The 18,895-nt window shown below is 42.9% G+C and overlaps 1 protein-coding gene across 1 annotated transcript in view; it reads left to right on the top strand.

Moving 5' to 3' along the window:
- Dnah9 (dynein axonemal heavy chain 9) overlaps positions 1-18,895 on the top strand; it is a 349,307-nt gene that overhangs the window by 288,835 nt on the left and 41,577 nt on the right. Inside the window, exons 57-59 of the mRNA XM_036196748.1 lie at positions 3,396-3,536; positions 7,867-8,037; positions 9,363-9,485. Coding sequence (XP_036052641.1) covers positions 3,396-3,536; positions 7,867-8,037; positions 9,363-9,485 — 435 coding nt within the window. The remainder of the gene's footprint in view (positions 1-3,395; positions 3,537-7,866; positions 8,038-9,362; positions 9,486-18,895) is intronic.

The following is an 18,895-nucleotide window of genomic DNA, read 5'->3' as shown; positions in this document are numbered from 1 at the left end:
CTTAGTTTCAGACATTGCCTTTCCTTCATTTTCTTTATTCTTTACATGGTTCTGTTAAATTAAGATTTCTTCATCTTACCTGCCAGTTCCTATAATTTTTTATAATTTCCCATCTTTGTGTCTTTCTGAGCTGATTTTAATCATTCCTCAGACCTTCCTTCCAGTTTCCTTATTCTATTTTCAATTATATATAACTCATAAACCATTTCATCTAAATAACTATGTTATTTTTAGGCCTTCTTACCAGTACCTTTTCAGGTAAAACCTGCCTCCTTTTGGAATGTCTTTGACTCAGGCTTTCTTGTGTATCTACTGTTCCTAAGTACACTTATTTAATGATTGTTTTTAGGTTGTTTAATCCTCTTCAGTTCTTGATGTACTAACCTTCATGAATTTTTTTTGCTTTTGGCTTTTGTTATTGTTGTTTTTTAATGGCAGCAGGAGGGGAGGGGAGCAGTGTTTTAGAAGAGGTCTTTGCTTTTGAGAGCCTGGATCTTATTGTGCGGCCCAGGCTGCTTGATCTTGTGATTTTCCTGCCTCAGCCTCCCAAGTGCTAAATGGAAGAAGTCTTCTAATTGACTCCTTTGGTAACAGGTCTAACTTAGTTACTTTCTGTGGCTGTGATGAAACCCCATGGCCAAAGCAACATATAAAAGGAAAGCATTTAATTGGGGGCTCACGGTTCCAGAGGGTTAGAGCCCATAACAATTATGGCGGGGAGCATGGCAGTAGGCAGTCAGATAGGATGCTGCAGCAGTAGCCAAGAGCTTACACCTCAGTCAACAAGCATGAAGCAGAGAGAGTTTACTGGGAATTGCATGGACTTTTGAGACCTCAAAAGCCACCCCCAGTGACACATCTCCAGCAAGACTGTACCTCCTGTTCCCAACATTTCTGCTGACTGGGGACCAAGAATTCAGACATATGAACCTATGGGGGCCATTCTCATTCAAACTGCCACATTCTTTTCCCCCGCCCCCAAAGCTTAAGGCCACATAATCATGCAAAATACACTTAGTCTAATTTCAAAAGTCCCCATTGTCATTCACAGTTTAAAAGTCCAAAGTCTAAAATTTCTTCTGAGACTCATGGCAGTCTCTCAACTGTAATCCCCTGTAAAATCAAAAAGCAAATTGTATGCTTCCAACACACAGTGGCACAGGATAAATATTAACATTCCAAGAAGGAGGAAAAGTGGTATGGTGAGGAAATACTGGACCAAAGCAAGATCGAAACCCAGCAGGGCAAACTCTAAATCCTCTAGTTCTATGTCCAGTATCAATGGGCTTTTATGGCTCTTCCCTTCCAGTTTTGCTGACTGCAACACACTCCTCTCTTCTTCTGGTCCCACTTCTGTCTGCAGCTGTCCTTGGCAAGTATCCCACAGCTCTGGTATCTCTAACATCCTGAGGTCTCCAATATAATTCACTTTCTCAGCTGTACATGATGGCCACTCTGGGTCTCGAAGCAGGGACTTCCCAACCTCACACTTGGCCTCTGCAGTTTTCGTTAACCACAGGAGACTCTACAACCCTTTACTCTTACATCCTTCATGACTCTAAAGCCAGAACCACATGGCCAATGCTACCAAGTTCTGCTGCCAGCTTGGGATGGAACCTGGCCCTCAGTCTTGATTTACATTTGCATTGATGCGTTGATGCACACAATTTCTTTCAATGAGAGCACCACTCCCTTTATTCAATTTCACATCAGACCTCTTCTTATCTTTTCAGAACAAGCATTGGCTCCAACGTTTTCTTCTCAAAATTACCATGCTGTGTTTCTTTTTGCCATGCTTGCTCTTTTTCATTTTAAATCTTCATAAGAGTGATTACTAAAAACCAAGTGAAAGAGTCAGTATTCGGCTGCCTTGAAATGTCCTCTGCCAATGAAATTTGTCCCGTACTCTTCAATTTAGCCTCAGACAGATTCTTAGTACAAGGTCAAAAAGAAGCCACATTCTTTGTCAAAATATCACAAAGAATGGTCTTGACCCAGTTGCTAATATTTTTCCCCCTGAAATATCTTGAGCTTCATAGTGGACCTTCATAGTAGACTATACTTTCAGCACTTATTAATGCTTTCTTCCATGCTCTTATTAAAATGGTCCATTAAGCCCTGTTTACAATGTTCAACTACTTTCCTAGTTCAAAGTTCCAATGTCTTCCACAGTCCTCCAAAAAAAAAAAAATCATGGTCAGGCCTGTCACAACAATAGCCCACTTCCTGGTACCAACTTCTGTCTGTCCTACTTTCCTATTGCTTTGATAAAATACCATGACCAAGGCAACTTATAAAATAAAGCATTTAATTTGGGGGCCACAGTTCCAGAGGGTTAGAGTCCACCCTGGTGGGGAGCAGAGTGACAGGAGACAGGGCGTGGTACTGGAGCAGTAGCCAAGAGCTTAGTTCTTGATCTCTACAAGGCAGAGGTAGCTATCTGAGAATGGCGTGGAAACTAAAAAGCCCACTGTCAGTGACACAGCTTGTCCAGCAAAACCACACCTCCTCATCCTTCCCAAACTATTCTACCAACTGGGGACCAGGTGTTCAAACATATGAGCCATTCTCTAAGGGGACGTTCTCATCCAACCACCACACTCTTCAACTGTAATTTGTAATCATTTGATCTGAGAACGTGAATCACGATCATTGCTTTTCCCTCAAGGACTCTCTGGTTACCAGCAGTTTTATTCTTTTTTGGAATCTAAGGACAAAGCAAGGTGGAGGCCATGTGCAGAGATGCCATCTTACAGAAATATATATTCTGAATACTTAAATACTTAAAGAACTCCTCGGAAAACAAAATATCCCACTAAAAGAGATTCCCCTGGTGACTTAGTATACAACTATTACACTTAAATTAAGGAAAGGGATAAGTTTGTAGCTCAGTGGTGCAATACTTTCTGGCATGTACATGACTCTGTAATCAACTCCCTGTGTCACACATACACACAGGCACACACGCTTGTGCACTCACAAGAATGAAAATTATGCTGTGCTTCCTTCTGGACTTCTACTTCTTACTTTAGAGTAAGAATGTATTTCTTTCTCATTATATTTATACTTACTTACAAATAAGTATACGCATTTCTTGGTTTTCCAAGGAATCATGCCCTTAGACATGGTGTTTAGAGTTTCCCATACTTCCCAACTCCAGGAGGTATGTCAGCTTCAACTGATACCCTCATTGCCATGGAAAACTAGGAATATATCATGTTTTACACTTGAGTTCCACTAAGGAATACCTTAGTGACTTTTTGAGCGTCTACTTACAGCGAACCCCAGTTCACTGCACTCCATAGGCAGACAAGTATCTGCTCACATGGAAGGCCCAGGCTGCTTCCCTGAAGTCCTGATTGGTTTGAACAATGAACTGCTATTTGTGTTTCCAGGTTCAGGAAGCCAAATTAACTGAAGTGAAAATCAATGAGGCTCGGGAGCACTATCGGCCAGCAGCTGCCCGGGCTTCTCTGCTCTACTTCATCATGAACGACCTCAGCAGGATCCACCCAATGTACCAGTTCTCCCTCAAGGTAACTTTCACCTGGAGTTTGTTCCCATAATCATAATATAGCAAAATAGCACTACCAACCTAGGGCACCATGGGAGCTTACCCACATATTCCATTAGTGATGGCAGATCTTCCAGACTGAAGCCAGAGGAGACTTTAGACCTATGGGACAGACCCACCTCTTTGGTTTCATCTTACATGACTTACTGTAACAGAAAAGGATGCTGCTGCAAATGAATCTTGGCCTCATTTGTTCAGTAAGGTCACTGACTACCCATTAATACTGGATGATGCATAGCAGAGGGTACCAAAGAAACAGAAGAAGTTTAAGAAGCTATTCTGTCCCCAAAGAGCTTAAAATGTAGTAGGGAAGATCCAAAATGTATATTGCTTTTATTGATGAAAGAACAACTCTAGCAATTAGGATGGGCCAGCATTAAATTACTTTTCTTATTATCCTAATATTCCCAAAGCTACTACTTAGGGTTGTTAAAATACCCATAAAACTAAAGTTCTTAGCACATTTTAAGTGCTGACTAAACTAATCTTACTCATGAAAAAATAAAGACCTATAAATTTTTGGGACTCTCTGAAAGTACATCTTATCCCCTCATGCATTCATCAAAAGACCATAATTAAAGAGGCACTAATATGCCATGGGGGAAGGTGAAGTTCTGAATAGAGGTTTGAACCAACAAGCAGGAAGGTTGTGCCCAGAGAGAGACAGACAGACAGACAGAGACAGAGACAGAGACACAAACACAGGTATTTCCCTCAGAATGGAACATGCATGCACACAGAGAGTACACCTCAGTTCCATAAAGTATTTCCAGTTAAATCAACATGTAGACACCAAGGCCAAGGTATAGGGTTGGTAACAAAAAAAAAAAAAAAATTGAGAAATCTTCGGGCTTCCAATCCCTGAGACTCATTGATTGGAGATGGCAGGTCACCATTTCCCAGTCTCTCTCTTATAGCCTTAAGGCTCTGCAGCTTGGATGAACTGTGTTTATGGTATTTTGTGATTTATAAAAGAAACGTAAGCTTATAGGAATATGCAAAAGAACTACAAGATAGTAAAAAGGCCAGCACAAAAGTGAGCATAAGCTAACTATGGGATGATGCCCTTTGTTCAGGAGTAGCTGAAAATCACTCTAAGTACCAGGAACCTGCCACAGTGATGCTTTCTGAAAACAAGAATTCACCTGAAACCTGTGACTATGAGTTCAAAAACAGGTTGTAAGTTGTTCTGCAGTGATAGCATTCTGATGCAGGGGGCTTGGAAGCATGACTTCTAAAAATGGAAGAGGTCACCGGGCATGTTAGCCCACCTGTAATGCCAACCTTAAGGTGTGGAACTGAGGCACACAGGGTCATGAATTCAAAACCAGTCTAGTATGCAGAACTTGTCTAAAAAAGAAAGGAAAATGTATTTTTGATTCTCATATTGTTGTGAAGAATTGCCGAAGACCGTTGTTTACTGACCAACTTCATCTTTGAAAACAGATTTAAATGTGCAATGGTTAAGTAGTTATGAAAGGATCCTGGGAAATACAAAACAATGGGGGCGGGAAATAAGAGAGGAAGGGAAAGAGGGAGGGAGGGAGGGAGGGAGGGAGGGAGGGAGGGAGGGAGGGGAGAGACAGAGACAGAGAAAAACTCTTCTGGACTCCATGGGCACAAGGCACAAATGTGGTACACAGATATACATGCAAGCAAAAGATCCATACAGACAAAAATTTAAGTAAATAAATCTTTAAAGATAATTACAATCATGATAAAGAGATTTGAACCCAGCACCTAGTCCTAGCACGTATGGGGCCCTGAATTTGATCTCTAACACTGAAGGAAGTAATGGCAATAGAAACTTCACATGACTCCAGTGTCTGGCAACAGTGCTCTCACTGTCCACGTGGTATGAGTTTGCTGGTGCCAAGGCTGCTGCTCTCTAGGCCATGTGTGCTCTCTATGGTGAGGCTCCAACCCTTTCCTTTTTGGTTTGATGTGCCAGGCTCCTTAAAACATTTGACTCTTAGCCCCTTGTCTGAGCACCCCTTAAACTTTTTCTAGTATCTTTCAGGCATTAGCAGGACACGGTCATCCACTAAGTGTTTTCCAGTGCCTGTACTAAGTAAGACAAGGGTAGGATTCTGGGAAATAGAAGCATAAGGCCCAGCCCTGTTCTCAGAGTGCTCATATCATGTTCACATAAGTGAAAAGAATTTTTAAAAATACTAAGTTAGAAAATTGATTTAGCCCCTAAAAGTTTCAGAACAGCTGCGGAGGATCTTTAAGGATAGCCAGAGTCCATGACAAAGCCCTATATGGAGAGGAGACCTTCTTGGGGGTGAGTGAGGATCAGGCCCAGCCTCAGAACCATTCACACACCAATGGGGGGGGGGGGACTAGCAATGAAAGTACACTCAGTGTGAAGGAAAGGCAAAGTGTAGCCAGGATTTACATTTTCTCTAGGTATTTTCCTGGGTTGTGGATCACCTTACTCAAATTCAGTGATTCCAGGTTCTTTACTGACCACTGCCTTTGGATAGAATTTTAGAGGAAATGAGCAGTAATGACCTGAAGAAAGCTAACCACCCCATTCTGTGCACTTGCTCTGAGTGGAAGCCCCACAGCCTCTAATGAGCTATTATTTCATTTAAAATCTACCAAGGGAAGGTAAACCTCGCAAAGGGTTAGGTCAAGTATGAGCGGAAGATTTGCTGAGATCATCAGCAAATGAAGAAAGCTCCGAGGACTTTGTTAACAAGAAACACTGAGAGAGAGAGAGAGAGAGAGAGAGAGAGAGAGAGAGAGAGAGAGAGAGAAGGAGGAGGAGGAGGAGGAGGAGGAGGAGGAGGAGGAGGAGGAGGAGGAGGAGGAAGGGAGGGAGGGAGGGAGGGAGGGAGGGAGGGAGGGAGGGAGGGAGAGAGAGAGAAGGAGGGAGGGAGGGAGACAGACACAGACTCGGCAAGAGATTCATCTCACACTTTTAAACAAGGAACACCAAGACTCAGACCTCACATGGCTTCCACTGATGTCAAATACTGATGTTATAAAGACTAAAGGGTTTTTGTTTTCCTTCTTGGAGCCACAAAAGGAAAATAGAGAAAAGAGCAGAGCTCTGTGGAACTAAGAGTTAAGTCCAGCTGTAACATGCTGGTTTTTCTTTCCTTTCACTTTTGTTCTCTCCATATCATACTTAAAAAGCACTATCCCAAACACTTACTTTCTCTAAGAAATCGCGAATTTTACAATGACAGGTTATTGGTCACATAATTTTCATTTCCCACCTGCCCTTTTTGTAGTTCAGAGAAGAAATTGAGAGGGGGCTGTGCTCCTACCACTTCAGGAAGAGACAATGGCTCAAAAGATACAAGGACTTATGAGAATGAGTGCAAAGCTAATAGAAATAAACCTACGGCATCTGAGATTTTGAGAGAAAAGTCATAAACTGCAATAGTTCTCACTAGCCACTATGTGCCTGGGTCAGTTTCAGAAAATGAAGTTGTTTAGAACATGTTCTCTATGCCACAAGAATTTTGTCATCTATTAGATAACATCACTAACTCAAAGAGTCATTGTTGGCTGTATCACCTTTGTATTTAGATAATTGTCCAATAAAAACTCACTGGATCAAGTCCTTTGGCTGTAGCACATTTGTTTTTCATTGATTTCACTAATCAGCATTCAATATGCACATTTATTAAACCATTTTGTGTTGCAAATAATACAGTACCACAGGCTGGGTAAGTCATAAGGTGAGAAGTTTATCTTGGCACACAGTTCTTGGTCCAAGGTCTAGAGGCTAGATCTAGTGACAGTCTGCTTGTTTGCAGAGTCCAGAAGTTGCACAGACAGCACTTAGTACAAGAAGCATACCTCTGTGTCCTGCTCTCTCTCCCTAGAAAGCTACCAAGATTCAGTCATGGAAGACCTATCTGTGATGACTTCATCTCCCAATGACCCCACCTCTGAATGCCACAGTCAAAATAAGTGTCTACCCTCTTAAGAACCCAGGAGAGGGATTAAATTCCAATATGAGTTTCAGGAAGGACTAAGAGCTAATAACAGGTCAGGTCCCTCAGGAGATGCCAGGTCCCCTGGGATTGGAGTTACAGACAGTTGTGAACAACCATGTGGGTGCTGGGAACCAAACCTGGGTCCCCTGGAAGAGCAGCCAGTGCTCTTAACCTCTGAGCCATCTCTCCAGTCCCTAATAGCAGGGTGGCTTCTTACTAGTGTCTCAGCAAGAAGTTCTGGGAAAAGCTTTCAATGAGTAGACTAGAAAATTAGAATAGTCTCCACAGGAAAGAGGATTTTATAAATCGCCTATGATTCATCTTCTTGCATAGGCCTTCAGCATTGTCTTCCAGAAAGCTGTAGAGAAGGCAGCTCCCAGTGAAAGCGTCAAAGAGAGAGTGGCCAATCTAATAGACAGCATTACCTTCTCAGTGTACCAGTACACCACACGTGGCCTCTTCGAGTGTGATAAACTGACCTACCTTGCCCAGCTCACCTTTCAGGTAAAAGCAAATCAAAATTGTTTTCACAAGTCATATTTACCGTCCAGTCAGCAAATGTTAAGGAAACCTCTTCTTCTATCATTTCTCAAACAAGCTCAACCTGACCAGTGTGCATGCACTGACCCACCATTGTCCAATGAATGGCAAACATTCTTAATTGACCATTGTCCCACTCAGAGCAGACTTCCTTAATCATTGTGTTTACTTCAACTGATACTGGATAATCTGAGATCCTTCTCAAAATGACAACCCAGAAACCACAACAAGTCAATCAAATTGGCGCTGGCCATACAGGGCTTTCTACCATTGTAGCCGCTGTACATTTGGGATGTTTCCAACAGCGTTGGTTCTTAGGAGCATGGGAACTTAGGACTTCCCGTGTCACTGCATCATTAGGAAGAGGACTTGATTTGCTACTTAATCCCAACATCAAAAAGCCTTAAAATGTCACTTCTTTGTACATACCTTCCTCCCCACATAGAACTGGGATTTTTCAATGTATAAGTAAGTGTATAGCACAGCTCTCCAAATGCTAAAAGTCAAATAACCTGTCATCCATTTGTGCTGTCTGTGTGCTTCATTGTCTGAGTTCATGGGTGCATGCTAGCATGCCTATATCACTCATCCTCTGTATTCCCAGCTGCAACCCAGACAGCTTCACCTTCACAAAGAAACCTGGATCCCACCTCTCATAATGAATCATATCCACAGCCAAGCCAAAGGCTTTCTGTCCTGTGCACATGCCTCTCTAATTGGCCCTCCAAGCCCCTGTATCTTCAATCCCCCTTGGTTGGAAAGTTCTCTCTGCCTGTTTCAATATCTCCATCTCTTAACTTCCCCCAAGACCCCAAGACAGAAAGCTTAGTTGGATTAATCTCTTTCTTCTTCTGTCTGCTAGCCACTCCTCTACTTCAGAACTCCTTCCACATTATTGATTTATATATGCATTTCTATTTTGCATATATTCATATGTCGCTTTGACACTTGCCTCAAATCATGTCGTTTGTATGTGTCATCTGCTCAATTAAATTGCAGGCACATACTCCATGGCACTTATGATTGATATATAATACTTGCTAACCAAGATAGATAGTCATCCTCTGTGTGCATTTAAGTCACTCTGGTGTTTTGGCTGAAAACAGATGCACAAAGAAGAAATTTGCATGAATATACACTTCCAATCCACCCTCTTTAAACAGCCAAAATTGATGGGCAAGCTCTTGAGCTAAAGGCAGCAGTAATTACACTGAGTGACAATCCCCAAGATCTCCAGCCTCCGTGACCACAGCTGAAGAATCACAGGGTTATTTTTTTCCACATTGCAGATTCTCCTCGTGAACCAGGAAGTCAATGCAGCAGAGTTAGACTTCTTGCTTCGGGCTCCAGTACAGACAGGAACCCCCAGCCCAGTGGAATTCCTCTCCCACCAGGCCTGGGGAGGCATCAAGGTCAGTACCACACCCCCAGAAAGAGTCAAATTCTCTCAAAGGCTTGACTTAAATACATGTCCTTGTGATATCAGTGTGTCTCTTTCAGAGTTCAAACAGAGTTGTGTTGATCACAGATGCATTCCCTCCCTTTCAAGTACCACCACAATAATCTCATCCTCCCAAGTCTGCTGAGAAGAAACAAGTGGGGTGACAGCTATCCCTTTAGCGTGCAGGGGGGGAGGGAGAACCTATGGGTTTTTTAGCCAGCTAAACTGTCTTTCATCTGTCAAGTCTTAGGGTTGGAATCTGGGCTCCCCAGATCAGCCCAGGGACTCATATGAAGGTGCTGTCACACCACTTCTGAAAGTCAGGCAGGTACCAGAGCTCTGCTAGGCATCTCTGTTTGTCTGAGCTGGAACTCCATGCGGAGGATCCTTTCCAACTCTCGACGCTCAGCAATTAAGAGTAGCACATGTCTGTTGAGTTCATTGAACATACACTACTATTTCATCCTCTTGTCCATCTGGAATATAGGTCTTGTTTGTTCCCATTTCACATGGGAACATGAAACATAGGTCCTACCACTTACACGTAGCAGATCCAGGACACAAATCCTTGTTAGGCAGATTAGTCTAGTTAGTATTTTATGAAAGTTGAAAAGATCACAAACTCTAAAGTTTTTTCAGTAGGGACTGATTCCACATTCAGAACCAGACCCGATGTCTGCCAGGAAATGAGAAAGAAGTGACTTCCAGCTCCAGAGAGTCCACAGCTTTCTAGTCCATACCCATGGGCACACATGAAATAGAATGTTTGTAAGATGAATCCTGCTTATGATCTCCCATGTTTGTTCTCACATTGTACAAATGTTTACTAGCACAAAAAAGTGTACATCTGAAGTAATATCAGCTTTCCCTATATTTCTTACTCAGTTTTTTTTTAAGTAATTGTGTATTCACAAGCAATTGTAAGAAATGATTCACAGACATCTCTCACACCCTGTTTCCTACAATCCTAATCCTTGGAATACTGTCCTACGTTCTTTTATGGGTGTGTGATGTATGCACCTGTGTATATTTGGTTTTATCTTACACACTCTTAAACATTTTATCAATTGATTTGGCTTGCTGTTGTGAATGGAATACCTCTTTATTTATTTCCCAATGTTTTTCCTCTTCTCTTTTTTTAGAGCTGAGGATCGAACCCAGGGCCTTGTGCTTGCTAGGCAAGTGCTCTACCACTGAGCTAAATCCCCAACCTTGTTTTTCCTCTTCTCATACCAGATGAGGCAGATGTAATAATCACTACTATCAAAATTCAGAAAGTCCCATCCTTACAAAGACTCCCAATTGGCTCCCTCTACCCTTGGTACCAATCAACCACCAGCCTGTTCTCCATCTGCAGAATGATTTTTACCTCACAGATGTCATGTGAACAGAAACACAGTATATAACCTTTACAGATTGCACCATCCACTCATCCAAATTCCCTTGAGGTTAATCCAAGCCGATGTATATCCAGAATGTAATCATTTATAAACATGATGCCCACATCAAGGAGTCATCTTAGGAAATTAGCTAATTCTGCTAATTCTACTGTCGCTCAAAATACTTTCCTAATTTCCTTCTTAGAGAATCGCTAGCTGTTCTTACACGGTCTTTCAGGACTGCGTTAGCTACCTTCCTCATTGGTGCGCAACACCTGACAGACGAACTTAAAGAAGAGTTTACTTTGGCTCCCAGTTTGAGTCAGTCATGGTGAGAAAGTCGTGAGGCAGCTGGTCACATGGCATCCACAGTCCAGAGAACAGAGAGGGGAATGCTGGTACTCCACTCACATCCTCATTTTTAGTTAGCCCAGTACTTAACACATGAAATGGTGCAGTGTACCTTCAGGGTGGGTCTTGCCACCTCACTTAACCCAATCTAGAAACTTCTTTACAAGCATGCCCAGAGGCTCGTTTTCATGGAGACTTTAAATCCTATCAAGTTGTCAATCAAAATTAGCCATCCCGATTCTAATTCTTGTCAAGAACATCACCTTCAAGCCATAATCTTCCACTACTTGTCCCTAAAAGCTCTTGGCCATCTCAATGCAAGATGTATTCAATCCATTTTTTAAAGTCCCCATAGTCTCCAAGAGCCCTAACACTGTTCATAAGTATGACTCTTTTGCGAGACTCACTTATCTCTTAACCGTGAGCTCCTATAAAATAAAAAATAAATCACATACTTCTAGCATACAATGACAAGGCCCATTCCCAGCATAGGAGCAAAATAAGCTTAAAATGAGGAAATAGATGTTTGGCTCACAATTTTAGAGGTTTCTGTCCATGGCCTGTTAGCCCCCATTTCTTTCATTTTTCTTCCTGTTTTGTTTTTATTTATCATTAGCACACAAAGTCATCAGTTTCATTATGGAATTTACATATGCATTTATTATTCTAAGACAGAATTTCACAGTCCTCTGCCTCAGCTTTCTGCTTGCTGGAATTAAAGACACACACACCCATTCTCAGCACTCCCACTGCTTTTGGGCCTGTGGTGAAGCAGTCCATAATGGGATAGAGGAAAGCTCATGGCAGCCAAGAAACAAACAGAGAGGGAGAAGCCATTTGCCCCTTCAGAGGCTGCACTTTAGTGACCCAGCTTCTTGCCGCTGGGCCTTACCTCCCAAAGCTTCCTTCATTCCTCAGTGGCTCCAGAAGTAACAACCAAACCTTTTAGAATATGAGTCTTTGTTAGAGTATTTAATAGCCAAACAATAACTATTATTAATGAGATATTTTGCTTTCACACTGTCTTTGAAACCTGCTGAATATTTTGCACATGGATATTCAACTCAGATGTTAATTTTTCCTCCAAAATATTTGTATTTAGATTTTTATGTTGTTGTTGAAACCGTTGGCGCGTGCATTCAAATTGTTCCAAACACCCCTCTGCAAGTTTTCTAATTATTAACGTGAGTTTCAGTTTCTGCACTTTAGCTGTAAAATCATTCAAACACAGTTGAAAAGTAAGTCTCTGAGCCAGGCAAGTGGCATTTGCCTGTGTAGTCCCAGCTGTCTAAACCCTGAAGTAGGAGGATCTCTTGAGTTCAGAAGGTCAGGGACAACCTGGAATACAGAGAAGCCTCTTTAAAAAGAAAAAAAAAAAAAAAAGCCAGTCCCGCCAGGTGGTGGCAGCACACACCTTTAATCCTAGCACTTGGGAGGCAGAGGCAGATGGATCTCTGTGAGTTCACGGACAGCCAGGGTTACACAGAGAAATCCTGTCTGAAAACATATAAAAACAAACAGTCCTTCTATCACACTAACCCTATCTCAAGTTCTCAATATCCTCACGGCCAGCGGCTACCTTGTTGGACCTAGAAATCCTGACTCAGAGTCTGCTGCCTTTATGGAAATACGTTCTAAAAGCAGTTCTGAACGGACCCATGTGCAGAACAACAGCAGCAATGGAGATGGACTAGTTCACACAGACCCTGATTCTGGCATACCTGGATCAAAGTGTGTGTGTGTGTGTGTGTGTGTGTGTGTGTGTGTGTGTGTAAGAGAGAGAGAGAGACAGAAAGAGAGAGACAGAAAGAGAATGAGAGACAGAGAGAGACTGTCTATGTGTATGTGTATATGAGTGTGAGTGTATTGTGTGAGTGTGAGAGAAAGTATGTATGTGTTTGTAAGTGTGTTGTGAGTGTGTGTGTGTATGAGAGAGAGAGGAAGAGAGTGTGTATATGTGCATGTGAATGTGAGTATGTTGTGTGTTTGTGTGCATGTGAGTGTGAGTATGTTGTGAGTGTGTGTGTGTGAGAGAGAGTGTGTGTATGTGAATGTGAGTGAATGTGTTGTGAGTGTGTGTGGCCTCTGGCATGTTATCTAATTCCTTGTTTCCTTATCTGCAAAACAACCATCATAACATCTTCCACAAAGTGAATGTTCAATAGTCAGAATCCACTGATGGCTGTGGCAGTGTCGTCAGATGGTTTCTCTGGTCCCATCAGGCCCCCACAGTCCTGTGGCCCACTTATAAAATAATCACTCAGAAGCTTATATTAATTACAAGTCCTTGGCTATTAGCTCAGGCTTATTACTGACTAGCTCTTACAATTAAATTAATCCATAATTCTTGTCTATGTCTAGCCATGTGGCTTGGTACCTTTTCTCAGTTCTGCCTTGACATCCTGCTTCTTCTGTGTTTGGCTGAGGACTCCTGACTCAGCCCTTCTTCTTCTCAGAATTTTCCTCATCTGTTAGTCCCACCTATACTCCCTGCCTGGCTACTGGCCAATCAGCATCTATTTGTGAACCAATCAGAGCAACACATATTCACAGCATACAGAACGCTATCCTACAGCATGGTGGTGTTTGCTTCACAGGCTGCTATTGTCAAGCACTGTATGTCAAGTTTCCTAAAATGACAGAAGTATACAGCTGGAGAGCCTAGAAATCGGAAGTGATGGTGTAGGCAGAACCAGGCTGCCTCCAAATCCTCTGGGCAGGACTTGTCTTTGCATCTTCCAGTTCTGGTAGTCTCTGGCATTCTTCAGTTAGGGGCCCAGATACCCCATCTCAGTCTTCAGCGGCACAGTCAGCACAGAGCTACCTTCCCTCTGTGTGCCTCTGTGGCTTTCTCCATCTTGTAAAGGCCCCAGTCCTAGTGGATTAGGGCCTACCCTAGTAAAACAATTTTAAATTGAGTACACCTACAAAGACCCCATTAATTCTTTAAATTTAATTTTATTGAAAGGCAAACTGTGCTGGAGGATAATTCTTCACTATATCTTTTGAAGAACACAACTCATAATAATCGTGATTATCAGTTTCCCCAATATAAGGGACATGCGTGCTGTGGCTGATGCGGGTGTGCCTAATAGAATCTGTCCACAAAAAGAAAAACTTCCAGGCACTGGAAACTGCCCAACTGGACCAAATCCTGTTGACGTTTTCTATATTCTTTCCTACTACACACTCCATAGCAAAAGTGAAAAAAGCCCCAAAGCAATGGGGCTGCTGAGAATGGATGTGCATATCTTTTTAATCCCAGCAATCGGGAAGCTGAGGGGTTCCATCTTACACAGCTTACCTCAAGCTGGTATATAGATTATTTCTGCCTCTCCTTTCACAGAATGCCTTCTTGGCTTGGCGTGGCTTCCCTCTGCTTTTGTGTTTTGCTTTGTGAGCTGAGCTCATCTGGCTGTTTAAAGTCTTCTGCAAATGAGCAAAGCTTTCTTTCTCTCTCTCTGCATTTGTTATGTGGAACAACAGATCCAGGTCCATCAAACACAAGCACAGCCTGGGATGTGCACAGGTGAGGCACAAAGCAATATGTGGTACAAATCGTGGAAACCTTTGATGAATGCTTTTCAAGTGTATGCTTGGATTTTAGCCTAAAGAAACAAACTGAGTATAATTGAATAGGAGATAATAATTTTAAAAAAAAAAAACATTTTAAAGGATTCTATCTAATGAGGAAGCTTGATTGCCTTGCTTCCTTCCCCAGAAGACTAATAAGCAGGTAATGAATGACATTTCTGTGATAAAATCCTGCTTTTATTGTAATCCTTTGTAAGGATGTTTTCAGTCCCCTCAAATGTTGAACTTTCAGGTAATGGGCATGTTCTGTTCTTCATTAGAAAAATCTCATCTGTGCTGAATTTCTTTGTTTGCCTTTGAAAAGGCCCCTCACTGCCACTCTGGATGCCAATTTAGCACTGTTGTATTTTGCTGCACAGTCCAAAGTAATTAGGTTAATTAGTCATTTCCATTTAGCTTATTAGAAGGCTAGAAATCCCTTCCCCTCATTTGGGAGATTAAATGGTGCAATTGTGTTCACCAAAGAGCTTCAAGGATGTGGTTTCAGACCCAGTCCTGGCAACTGGGAGCTCTGGTCATGGTGTAATTTGCTCTGTTTTGTGGAGACACAGTAAGGGTAATTGGGCAGGGAAGGGTTAATGATGCTACAGACTGAGAAGTGGGGCATCCTGGAAGTAGAGGAGGGTCAGCTCCTCAGCACACAGAATGACAGCAGCTGCAGCTTTAACCAGTCCCAGTCCCAGTCCCAGCCCTTGCCCTGCCCATCCTCATCCCAGCCTCCTGTGGCTCTGCAGAAGTCAGACTTCCTTAATTATCACTTCCCAGAGGCTGCCCATGCCTGGGGAAGTTCTTGCCCACAGCTAACTCACAATCTTGTAGGAATTTGAGACAAAGAATGTGGCAGTTGAAATCCAATAGCTAGCAAACCTCCATGAAAGGAACTTTCATAGTCTTCAAAGTTTTATGTCTAGGCTAGAATATAAGATATGACACTTTAATGTGAGAAATCCATGGAGTCTGCTTAAAGGGCAAAGGAATTCATTAGGGAAGGAAAATTCACTAGACAGAATAGAGGAATTGTTGCAGGATCCTGGAATTGTTGCAGGATCCTGGAATGATGAGGCACGGTCCCATGCTGTTCTTCTGCTTGAGATCATCCCAGCATCCAAGTCCCATGAAGGAGAAAAGAGAGCACTGGGCATGTGCAGACCAGGTCTGCATCCCTGGTCTTAAGGGTCCGAATTGCATGCCTCAGGGGCATGTACTTCAAGGTCATAGGCAGGTGTAACAGTTATCTGCTACCTCACTAGAGGTGGTGCTTCAAGGTCATAGCTAGAGCAGCCACCCACTACAGCACTTGACCCCCCGGCCTCATTTTTTTGCATAAACAAACTGAAGCCCAAGTGAACTGCAAGCCCTGTGGGTTGTAAATGCTCGTGGTAGGACTGATCTCTGTGTCCCTGGGCCTCATCCACCTTTCTTCATAGCGCCCTTCACCACTCCTCAGGAAAGAAGGCATTTCCCACACCATGTAGCTGGGGTGGAATTGGTAATCCACAGAGCCCCGGTGAAAGGATGTGTGTTCATCCCTTCAGGAGAAGAGTGCAGGCACACCAAGGCCAGTGTCTGTGTCCTTCTGCAGCCTTCCTATGTCCTTGTTCCCAGGAAGGATTCTCCGCTGCCATCATGTTTTCACAGTTCCATCTCACCCTCCAGGTTTGGGCTCATTTTTTTTTTTATCCTTCCTTTAAAGTGCATTCTCATTTTTTCAGTCTTTGTGCTGACCTAACAGAATCCTACATGCTCTCCAAGACTTCCCCTCATCTCCTTTCTCCCTAAGACTGAAAGCTGTTTGAAGACATGCATCTCTCCCCCACCCCCACTATTGTATTCTGATGTTCTTGAAATGTAGTAGGACATTAATAAATGCTGAAAGATTGTATGAATGAATGGATAGATGGATTCAAATAATGATAATAATTTTGAGCTCCTTGACCTTCATTGCATTGTATAGGTGCTTTAGAGCCTCAGTCTACTGTTGGAGAAATAAAGGTAAAATTGAAGCACTACCCATCACTAATGTGTAAGGGGTGGGTCTATGTCAAATCCCCACCAAATTCCTTTGTTTTATACCACCATGATGAAATACCTAACAGCACAGATTTTTGTTTTGTTTTGTTTTGTTTTTTTGTTTTTTGAGACGGGGTTTCTCTGTGTCGCTTTGCCCCTTTCCTGGATCACGCTCTGTAGACCAGGAACTGGCCTTGAACTCACAAAGATCTGCCTGCCCCTGCCTCCCCAGTGCTGGGATTAAAGGCGTGCGCCACCACCGCCCTGGCTAAGGTGGCAATATTAATTTTGGTTCATGGTGGTAGAGGGCTCAGTTCATCAGGGTGGGGAAGGTGTGAAGGACAGCTTGATTTACACTAAGGTAGACCAGAAAGCAGAGAGCAAGACAGAAGGTAGCCAGGGATAGTATACCCACAAACATCTACTCCCAGAAACCTTCTTACAGCTAGCCCTTACCCCAAGTTTCCAAAATATGCCACAAGCTGGGGGTTAAGGCTTCAAAACAAAAGTTATGTTTAAGCCATAATACCCACCCAAATTTTCAGTATCAAGAGTGACGGTACCATAGATATGTTAAGACAGTATAATAGGATTTACTACTCTTTGCATACCCTGAAATGGACCATCTGTGTTACATCCCTTTCATAGAGTGTCAGGGATTTTTGCAGAAGAAAGGATGGAAGGACCTCAAGCGCCAGAGGAGATGGTGGATAGCTGCAAGTAAACAATATTCATTTTCTGGACACAGCGGGGCAATTGCACATAGGTTCTCATAGTGACTATGAACACGTGCACAAGACCAGTGTTGGCTTCACCAGACAAAACCCCAGCGTGGAGGGAAAGAAGTGGGAGTTGTCCCCTAACTGCAGGTCTATTGGCTTTTGATAGCTGCTGGGAGAGGAAGATTCCATTTTCTTTAGGAGGGTGACTTGTGGTAGGTCTGCCACGGTCAGGACAGGCACTATACCCAAGAGTATATGGGAAATACAACTTGGACTCAATTTGGGGGCAGGGGAAGAGAAAGAGAGAGAGATAAGCAAAGTTTGGTGTGCAAATGTTACAGCTCTGAGGAGAAAGGTGTCCTGACTGTCAGGAGTCAGGCTATACCTAGAGCTGTGTTCCAGTCAGGGATGGTTTCCCCGAAGGAATGTAGCAATCCTGCTCCTCTCAGAGAGAGCCCTTTCAACTAAGCTCTGCTGCACTCTGTAGCTGGAGAGCTTCTCTCCAGGTCCCGCCAAGCCCCTGCAATCCTGCAGCCCACTTATAAAATAAACACAAAGACACATTATTTAAACTGTTTGGCCTAATGGCTGAGGCTTCTTGCTATCTAGTTCTTATATTTTAAATTAACCCATTTCTATTCATCTATAAGTTGCCACATGGCTTGTGGCTTACCAGTATCTTAACATCTTCTCATGGTGGCCAATGGCAGCATCTCTCCACCTCAGCCTTCCACTTCCCATACCTCTCCTCTCTCTTTGTCCCGCCTATACTTCCTGTCTGGCTACTCGACAATCAGCATTTTATTTATCAATCAATCATCCACAGCACCACTCTGCTAGGAGAGTTCCCCAGCAGAAATGTCCCTTGCTTCTCTGCTCTGGTGAAAATTGTTACTTCTCTTCATCACTCTGCTAACAAGGAAACCACCTCAGAAAATGTGGCAGTTTGCTCCTGCTTAATAAAAATTGCTACTTCTCTGCTCCCTCCACTAAGGGAATTCCAAGCAGAGATGTCCCTTGCTTCTCTGCTCCACTCCACTCTGGTGAAAGAAGGTCTTCACCCAAAACTCCTTCAAGAGATTTATTTATTCATTTGGGAGGGAGGAATCCAAGAGAGTGGCTGCCTCTGCCAGGGTAGAAAAGGGCAGCTCCCAATTGAACAGATACAGGTTTATATAGAGCTTCTTAAGGCGGAATATTTCCAGGGTGAAGATTTTTAGGGTAGCAATTAGTCAGATTTCAATCCCTGAGCTTGGACAAGCTCAGAGATGGTTAATTTTCCTGCTCAGGCATTGGCTGGTTTCTTGCTCAGTTGGTCGGAGTGA

This window comes from Onychomys torridus, chromosome 8 (assembly GCF_903995425.1).
Source record: "Onychomys torridus chromosome 8, mOncTor1.1, whole genome shotgun sequence".
Lineage (NCBI taxonomy): Eukaryota > Metazoa > Chordata > Mammalia > Rodentia > Cricetidae > Onychomys > Onychomys torridus.
This window is presented reverse-complemented; position numbering and strand designations above follow the sequence as displayed.